General features: G+C 49.3%; 1 protein-coding gene across 1 annotated transcript; it reads left to right on the top strand.

Moving 5' to 3' along the window:
- Window positions 1-255: 255 nt before the first annotated feature.
- Window positions 256-9,166, top strand: LOC145719837 (xaa-Pro aminopeptidase 1). Its single transcript, XM_081811433.1, has 7 exons — window positions 256-371; window positions 695-838; window positions 2,579-2,674; window positions 4,849-4,930; window positions 6,442-6,652; window positions 8,216-8,305; window positions 8,881-9,166. Exons 2-7 carry the CDS (start codon window positions 709-711, stop codon window positions 8,941-8,943), a joined length of 672 nt encoding a protein of 223 aa, XP_081667559.1. The 5' UTR covers window positions 256-371; window positions 695-708; the 3' UTR covers window positions 8,944-9,166.
- The last annotated feature ends 157 nt before the right edge of the window (window positions 9,167-9,323 follow it).

Raw genomic sequence — 9,323 nt, forward strand, 5'->3', positions numbered from 1 at the left:
GAGGGAGAAGCAGACTCCCTGCCGAGCAGGGAGCCCGATGCGGGACTCGATCCCGGGACTCCAGGATCATGACCTGAGCCGAAGGCAGTCGCTTAACCAACTGAGCCACCCAGGCGCCCCAAGGAAAGTTCAGATTTTTCAAGTGCTGCCAACCCACCTTACAGAAGGTGCTTCATAAGGACCCTGTTATCATGTTGTTGGTGGATTGCATCCTTCTGGGTAGAACTATGAGCTTGGGCCCATTGGGAATTGTTTCTTCTATGTTCTTCCCTCTGTAGGTCTGAAGGACACACCAACTCAGGAAGACTGGCTGGTGAGTGTACTTCCTGAAGGATCCAGGGTTGGTGTGGACCCACTGATCATTCCTACAGGTGAGTGAGCTGGAGTCCTTCCAGCGTGGGTGAGGAAGTGGCTTCTAGATGGTTCTCCATACTCTTTGTTTGCTTGTGGGACTTGGATCATTCGGGGGCTCAGCATGACTTGATGTCATGATAAAGGTCAAGGTGAAGAAAAGAGTTCTGGCAGAGAGGCAGGGGAAGGCTATGGGTGGTGAAGATAACCTTTTTATAGTTCCTCACCCTGCAAACCCAGCACTGGGCCACGGGAGGATCGCCTTTCAGAAGGCACTGCTGCCTGCCTCAGCTGAAATGGCGTGCGGTTCATGCATGGCTGGGCCACGTGTATTTCTCCCCAGACTACTGGAAGAAGATGGCCAAGGTTCTGAGAAATGCAGGCCACCACCTCATTCCTGTCAAGGAGAACCTCGTGGACAAAATCTGGACAGACCGCCCCGAGCGCCCATGCAAGCCCCTCCTCACACTGGGTCTGGACTACACAGGTCAGAACCCTCCTGCGCCCATCGGGGGCTCCCGGCCACCGTCCCCTCCACCTGTCACCGTTCTCCCCATCCCAGTCCTCTGCATCAGAGTTGAGCTTGAGCTGATGGCAGGATTTGGCCCCACCCTGGCACAGTGCGGCATTTGATGAAAGCAGGAGCTTTATTTGTTTCCACAGTAGCCACCCACTTGCCACTTATTTTACATAATTTATTCTTGCCACGCTCTTCTGGGCAGACCTTTGGCTGCTGCTAAGATGGCTTTTTTACCACACTGCCTCTCTAACATGTCTGATACTGGAAATGGCTGGGGCAGGGGTGGATGCGGGTTTCTAGGTTCCATTTCCTTTCCTTCTGCCCACATTTGTAGATCTACCTTCCTAGACCCCCCCCACCTTGCATCTAGTACCTTCTGCTTTAGAGGCTTTGGGTGTGGGTGGGTTTCTTTGGCCTGTGTGATAGTGGTTGGTGAAGAGCGAGTGCTGTGAACTGTTCGTGGGAGCTGAAAGTGTGGATTTATGGAATAGCGAGGGATGCAGAGAGAGGCCAGGGATGTGGGGCTGTAGGGGAGGGAGCCGTGCAGTAGAAACAGAAGAGGAGAGGTGGATGGGGGATGTCTGGAATGCAGGCAGATTGCCCAGAGGGGTCCTGGGAAGAAAGCATTACAGCCCAGACTCTTGGCCAAGTTTTAAACAGCATTCCGGAGCTGATCTTCAAAGCGGTGTTGGTTGTGGGGGCAGCCCCCAGCTTGCTTTCCCTGTGACGGACGCCCTCACCGGAGGGTAGTGCCCACTGAGGGGGCTAGGTCCAGTGAGTGGCCCAGGGTCAGCTAAACATTTTCCGTGAGAGTGTTTTGAATTTTTTTTAACTGAATCAGAGGCTTGGACCTATTACTTGTAGGAGAGGGGAGAGCAAATGTTGGGGGTAAGACATTTGTTCAGCAAACGGGAGTGCCTACTACGTGCGGGACACTGTGCCAGGTGTGGGTGAATATGGCAGATGGTTACCCTGTTCCCAGGGGTTGTAACCTGAGTTGTAAGTGCTGTTTCATGGGGGTGGTGGTGGTGGTCATGGTGGTGATAGGGTGAGCTTCTCTAGGGCACAGTTTCATCTGGAGAGCCATAGGGAGACCCTGGCTGTGACAGGGCAAGTGTGATTTGGAAGCATTAGTCACAGTGAGTCAGATGGCAGGGAGTTCCTAGGTCTTGGCACCAAGACGCGAGTCTCTGGGCTCCAAGAATGTGAAGTGGTGGGTGGTATTCCCCTGGCCTCCAAGACTGGCTGAGTTTTCTCTGCCAGGCAGTATGTTCTCATAGCTCCCTGTGCTTCTGCAGCTGCGTCAGTCTTTACACAGAAGTATAGCTATTGCTGGATTAATTGTCTGTCTTACAATCTAGAAGATTCTAGATAGATTGTAAGCCCCATGAGGGCAGGGGCTGGGCATCGCTCAGAGCTGGAACTACAGTGACCAGCACAGCGCCTGGCAGATATCTATGCCTGGGAAGTCTAGATACTTCATACACACTTGTTGGATGAACAGATGCATTAATTTTGTGGGTGAGGCAGTCAGGGCTCCAGAAAGTCAACAGGCTTGGACAGAGGCTTGAATCAGGCCTCCTGTTTGCTCAAGTGATATGCTCTCTCTAGGATGTGGTGCTGGTTAGCAGTGTTCGAGATGGGTTCTTCCACTTGGCTCCCGTGGGTCCCTGGAGCGAGAGTTGCAAGCACATTTGTTTCTTGCAGGCATCTCCTGGAAGGACAAGGTTGCAGACCTTCGGTTGAAAATGGCTGAGAGGAACGTCGTGTGGTTTGTGGTCACTGCCCTGGATGAGATTGCATGTAAGAGCTCTGGCTTTAGTGTTTGGGCATGTTACCCAGTCTCTCCCTGGGTTCTTTGGGAATTTGTGTGTTCAGGCCAATCAGCTTTCTGAGTGGCCAGGGAATAAGCAAAAGACTGTGTCACCAAATGGGTATATGATACACCAAATAGGACGGAGAAAGAATTATAGAGAAAGCAGAGAGGAATGTGGCTTTTCCCAGAGTAGTATTACAGCTAGGGGCTGACGTTAAATCAGTGGTGATGCCCACCCCTGGCCAGTCTCTTCAGCACTGTGACACCGCTGAGGAAGGACATTTCTTCCTAACATTTTGAGTCTATCGACATTCATGTGTGTCTCTATTTGTAGAAGTGGCATCATAGAAGATTATTTTTTTCTCTACACTTTTCCTCTAGTTCCCTAAGTTCTTTACAGTGAGAATGTTCTAGAAATACTTCTACCTCAGAAAACTCAGGAACTAAAAATTCTTCACCAACCTTTTTGATACAGTAGCAGTTTGTGAATCTTTATGTAACCCTTATGTAATTGTTTAGTACCTTGTCATCCTCCAGAACCTGAAGGAATCTGGTTGAACCTTCCTGTCCTGTCTTCTGTTTTCTGACTGGATTTGACCCAGGGTTAACTGAGAATGGGCACTACCTTATCTTTTTATTTTCTCACTAGAGAAAGAGACCCTACTACACAGTGTCCTATCTTTCCAATCCCCAGCCCCAAAACTGTCAGATATTAGTGATGCTTGACAGGTATGTCATGTATCAGTGATTGATATCCTTAATTAATTAACAACCTTGACATTAGAGAAAATAGCATATATAAAGTTAATTTCTCCCTTTGATTTTAAGAAAACGCATTCCTGTTGTGGAAAACCTGGAAAATGTAGAGGAAGTAAAAAGAAGAAAAAAAAATCACCTATAATTTTGTTACCCAGAGATAGTCACTGTTAATATTCTGTGCGTATATAAATTTTATAGCTTGATTTTTCCAATGTATCAGTATACTCTAAGCATATATAATCATAATTTAAGTTAATATAAATATCCTACCATCTGGTTATACCATAATTTATTTAACCATTACCCTGAGGATGACCATTGAGTTATTTCTGATTTTCCCATGATCTTATTATGATGCTACCATCAAAATCTTAGTGCATCAAAATCTGTGTCTTGGTTTCCGATGATTTTCTTCTGTTTGTGGCTGGCTTTTAGGGGTGGTATTACGGTATTAGAGGGTGTCTGCGTGGTAGTGCTTTGGATGCATCTTGCCATTTACCTGCCAGAAATGTTTACGGTGGATATGAATATGCCTGTCCTGCCACACCTTCCCAGTCCCGGGTACTGTCGTTTTTAAAAAGTGCTAGTCTGATAGGTAAAAGGAGTTGCATTGCTTTACTGTGAGAAGCCATTATTCTAAAATGGAAGCAATACTTTTCTCACCAGGGTCTTTTTTATACTGTGTTCTTCAGGAGAGCAAGCATCAGGCTGTGCTTTCTGCTGACCCCCATAGTTTCTTAAACATGCAGTGACCTCCCTAAACCCCCCTTGACACTGGCTGTAGGCGGGTCCCCCACCCTGGTTCGGTACCACAGCCTGCCCTTGGGTGGGCTCGGATTTGGGTTTCATTCATGGGCCTAAGCCCTGCTGACTCACTGCTTTTGTTCCTGTGTTGGAAGCTCCGCCTCCATGGGGCTCCTTGACTCTTAGCCAGAGGGCCTTATTTGGGTTCCCTCCTCGTGGGTGGGTCTCAGTTTTTCTGCCCTAGTCGTTTGCTTCAGAAGGGAGAGGGCGCTTGGCTCTTTTCCCTTCACTTGGGAGTGCCAGAGGTTTTCCCCGCGGCAAGGCCAGGCCTGGCAGGTCACCACCGGGCGGACCGTTTCAACTCTTTGTTTGGAGGGTAATTCTCAAGTTTTTGCCTAACCTCCACTCTGTTCCCGGGACAGTGATGTGGCAGCTTGAGAAACAGTTCTGGTGCCATCATTTGGTGGACATGAGCAACTGCAGCTCAGTGGGGGAACCAGGAAGTCAGGTTTCCTGCTTTTCTGAGATGCTGCCGAATCCTTCCATGGAAGCCTTCCACGGATGCCAGAGTGCTTCCCTCCCCCTCTAATCTATCTGTTAAAATCTCAAGTCAGGCAGGTGACAGGGTCTTTTTTTTTTTTTTTTTTTTTTTTTTAAGGGCTGTTCAATCTCCGAGGGTCAGATGTGGAGCACAATCCGGTGTTTTTCTCCTATGCAATCATAGGATTGGAGACGATCATGTGAGTGTTTGCCCCACACCGGAAAGTCCTTCCTTCCTCGAAGCTCCTCAGATGGCCTGTCTCCCCTTCCTTGCTGGTCAACCCCATCACTGCCTGAGGTCCTGCTGGTGTGCTGCTTTTCTTCTGCCTTTCCCCTTTGCTGCTTCTCTCTTCCTTTCCTTCTGGTCTTCCTAAACACTAGGTATTTTTTACATCCTGCCTCTCTCTTAATTCCCAAATGACTTGAAATCTATGGAAGTATCTCTAGTACTAGGAGATTAAAAAAATAAGTAGGCAGGGACAGCAGAACAAAACCGGAATGAGGTTAGTTCACAAAATTTCTGCTGCAAGGTCTTGGTCAGACCACATGTTTGATTTTGTTTTGTAGCAGCCCGTGCAAAGGGATATACAGGCTCCATTATTCAGTCCTGGGTCCACAATTCAAATAAACCCAGCCATTTCGAAGGTCAGAAATGACACAGGAAAACCCCCTCAGTTGTGCTTTGTCGAACTGTCTATCTGTTAAAGAATTGCTGTGGCCTTCCTGTGGTTGCTCTTTGATTTGGATGGCTCTCTTTATTCTGATAATGTTTATTAAGTTGCTAGGGTCTCTATTGGGTGCCAGGACGAATGAGGCAGGCAGGGTCCTGGGCTAGAGTTGGGGAGATGAGTGTCTCTTCAGGGGATTCAGGCATGTAAGTGAGCACTGACTTGACAGTGGGATGGGTACGGGTATTATCGGAGGGGCCTAGCCCACACTGGCGGGGGGTGTTCTGAAGAGACTGACAAGTTACACTGAAGCAGAGGTCAAGGGCACATGTGAGTTGGCTGGGTGAGTGGGGGAGCAAAGGGAATGGTGATCTGAGCAGAGGGAACAGCATTGGCGGTGGCTCTGGGCAGGAGAGAGCACAGTGCCTGCAGAGGACCTGGAGTGGTTCAGTGCAGTTGGAATGTGGAGTGTGAGGCCGGAGGGTGAGCAGGGGCTACGTAAAGGAAGGCCTGTGAGCCAAGTCTGGGAGCTCAGACCTTTATTCTGAGGACACGGGGGAGCTGTTGAATGGATTTTTCACAAGGAACCACAGGATCAGGTTGGCAAGTCATAAAGAATACTGTGGCTGTGCAAATGGGATGGCTGGGGGCAGGACTGGGTGCAGGGAGACCAGCTAGGAGACCGTGGCACTAATCCGGCAGAGAGTCGGTGCAGCCTGACTGGGGAGGGCTGGAGGCAAAGCTGGACAGCTTTGATGGGGGTTTAGACTGTAGGTCCAGAGATCTTAGTAGAGGGAAGGAAGGACATCAGGGACAGTGCCCAGGTCCTGGCTGGGGGAATGAGGTGGACGGTGATAACATATACAGGGATAGGGACACAACTTGGAGAGCAGGATTTGGGAAAGGCATGGGGAGGAAGGAGAAGCTGCTTGGTTTTGATGGCTAGAAGATGGAGCCGGTTGTGTATCTGTGGGTCCGTGTTCCCCCAGCTCTCGCTCATATGCTCTCCTTTCTCTGTCACCTTACCTCTTGCCCCTCTGCAGGCTCTTCATTGATGGTGACCGCATAGATGCCCCCAGTGTGAAGGAGCACCTGCTTTTTGACTTGGGCCTGGAAGCAGAATACAGGATCCAGGTGCTTCCCTACAGATCCATCCTGAGCGAGCTCAAGGCTCTTTGTGCCAATCTGTCTCCAAGGGAGAAGGTGTGGGTCAGCGACAAAGCCAGCTATGCCGTGAGCGAGGCCATCCCCAAGGTTGGTAGCCCTGCTGAGGCCCATGCCCATTCAAAGCCTTCCACATTCCAACTGCCAGCCCCTTCCCAGTTCCAGCATCCTGCAGCTTTGTCTTTGAAACAGAGGCTGTTCTGGAAGATCTCTGGGACTAGCTGTCAGATCAGAGATGCCCCCTCCCTAGAAGAGCCCTTTGGGCTGGAGCCATATTCAGAGTCTGAGGGCCCTTAGAACTCATGGAGTCCTCTGTGTTTTCCAGAGTGTGGCATGAGAGATGACTTTAGGTGGTATACATTCAAACTTAGGTTTATTTAAATGTTTTCTTTTTTAAAAGCAATTTAGTCTATACTAGAAAACACATTTCTAGCATTTGAGACCATGAGGTTATAAAAATTATTTCTTGAGACAGGGTTTAACAGACTAAGTTGATCTAAAGATGGTCTGAAGAAAAGTATTAAGTAAATAGAGGTCGAGAGGGTAGGCAGCCAGGGTACGAGCTGCGTAGGTGGTAGGAGAGTGCCTGAAGTCTGGGAAACACTTCGCGTGCCCCCTCCCCACCACATTTTACAGCTGAGGAGACTGGAGGCCCAGAGGGGCTTGGGAAGTTGGGGACTTGTCGGGGGTCAAATGACAGTGATAGCCTTGCCCTTTCCTGAGCCCCTGCTGGGTGGTGCTAAGCAGTGGACACCTGTCTCCTCATTTTAACTAGGGCTCAGGGCAGGACTGGAATCCAAGCCACCTTGGATGTAGCCTTTTCGACTGTCCTGCCCTGGGCCTCTGGCTGCCAAGGGGATATCCAAGCCCAGGGGTATCCTCTCTTCTCCGTCCTGGGAAGAGCCTAGGCCTGGCCCACTGGCCCTTCCACTCTCATGCTGCATGACCCTCAGTTACTCAGACATTTGCTTCCTTGACCTGAGTTAGGGGATCATGCCTGCCTTCTCAGTTTCATGAGGGATATGCATGTGAGAGCGAGGGAATAGGAGAGTGGAGAGAATGAGCACCTTTCAACAAGCTCTGTGCAAGTGCAGGGTCATCCTGAATCCCCCTCTCGTAATGCAGGGTAGGGTTCTAACTTGTTCTTAAATTGGGAAGGGTCTTCCTTAGCCCTTTATGATCAGACCATGAAGAGTACGTGATGTGTGATTCCTGAGCAAGATGGAGGAAGGAGTGGGAGCCCTTCCCTCATCAGTCATATGTGTCCCCAGACTATGGGGAAAAGCCTCCTTTGTGCGGCAAGGAAGGGGTTATTTCGGTCAAGCTTTGATCGTTAGTGAACTCTGACCATGACCATGGAGGCTTGAAAAGCAGTATCTTCCTGACGGCTGGTGGCCAGCAGTGTCAAAGAGCTGAGGATGTGGGGGAGAGAAGAGAAATACCTTGTCTGATGTACTTTATCTTTTTGGAAGAGCCCAAGCCCCTTTCGTCATGCTCAGAGTCATCAACCAAAAGGCACAGCTGGGGGTTCCTGAGAGGGAGCTCTTCAGATGATTTGTCTTAAGTGTGATGTGCCCGGTGAAGAGGTGATTGCCTTGGTCTTGGGTGTGTGGAGCCAGGCTCGATTTCCCATACTACCCCTTTTGCCCCTAGGATCATCGATGCTGTATGCCTTACACCCCCATCTGCATCGCCAAAGCTGTGAAGAATTCTGCCGAATCAGAAGGCATGAGGCGAGCTCACGTGAGTAAAGCAGCCTGTGCAGAGGAGGGGTGTATGGTGGTCGGAAGGCCCAGTCCCTCACGTGCTGGGTGGCTTTGACAAAGCCTGGCACAAGATGGGAAATTCTTTGAGCCTTTCAGCGTTAATGAGAGCATGAAATAGAATACTCAATAGGCTAGATCTTTACAAAGTATAGCATACCCCCCAAAAAAAGGTGATGATGATGATGCCCAGAGTATGTTTCAAGGCCAGCAGTGGGTCTGGAAAGATGCAAGGCCCACAGATGGCTTTTGCCAGTGGCTTGCCTTTCCTGCTTCTGGAGGGCGGGAGTGAACCTGCTGAGGGATTTGCCCCTGCTCTCCGGTAGGCCCTTTCCTGGTTGTGCCTGAGCTACTGAACAGCCGAGGAGCCCTGTCCCTGCTGGTGGGAATTGCTGCAGACGTGTTACAGGGCGTGCCTGCATGGGAAGCCCTTATTGCTGGTGGTTGTGCCCCGCGGCTCCAGCCTTCCCAGTCCCATGTTGGGGCTGGGCTCTGAATTTGCCTAGCTGATTTTCAGTAATAACTTTTTAAAAAATGTCTCCGTTGTTTGCACAGATTAAAGATGCTGTTGCCCTCTGTGAACTCTTTAACTGGCTGGAGAAAGAGGTTGGTTCTTAGTCTTTGTTTAACACGTGGATTTCGGTTATCAGAGACTGTCAACATGTGATTCTAACTGTGGCCCCCTCCGTGCTCTGGAGACCATGAGGTCCAAGGTCTTGACCTAATTTTAGGACTCTTCTCTTTCTTTCTGGAAATTTGGTGTGTATTTAGAAATTTTTTTAATTGTAGAAAATAGTAACACAGATGAAGGAAGAATTTCCTTAACTGAGAGGATCCTTTTTGGGTCAAGGCATTGTCTTTTTTTTTTTTTTTTTTTTATTCTTATGTTAATCCCCATACATTACATCATTAGTTCTAGATGAAGTGTTCCATGATTCATTGTTCGTGCACAACACCCAGTGCTCCATGCAGAACGTGCCCTCCTCAATACCCACCAC

This window comes from Leptonychotes weddellii, unplaced genomic scaffold (genome assembly GCF_054177405.1).
Source record: "Leptonychotes weddellii isolate Sample4059 unplaced genomic scaffold, ASM5417740v2 HiC_scaffold_7605, whole genome shotgun sequence".
In the NCBI taxonomy this organism is placed as follows: Eukaryota; Metazoa; Chordata; class Mammalia; order Carnivora; family Phocidae; genus Leptonychotes; species Leptonychotes weddellii.

Coding starts and splice junctions, on each gene's coding strand:
- LOC145719837 (XM_081811433.1), top strand. CDS start 709: ATGGCCAAGGTTCTGAGAAATGCAGGCCACCACCTCATTCCTGTCAAG. Junction 2,675..4,848: donor TGCCCTGGATGAGATTGCAT/GTAAGAGCTCTG, acceptor TTTTTTTTTAAG/GGCTGTTCAATCTCCGAGGG. Junction 8,306..8,880: donor AAGGCATGAGGCGAGCTCAC/GTGAGTAAAGCA, acceptor TTGTTTGCACAG/ATTAAAGATGCTGTTGCCCT.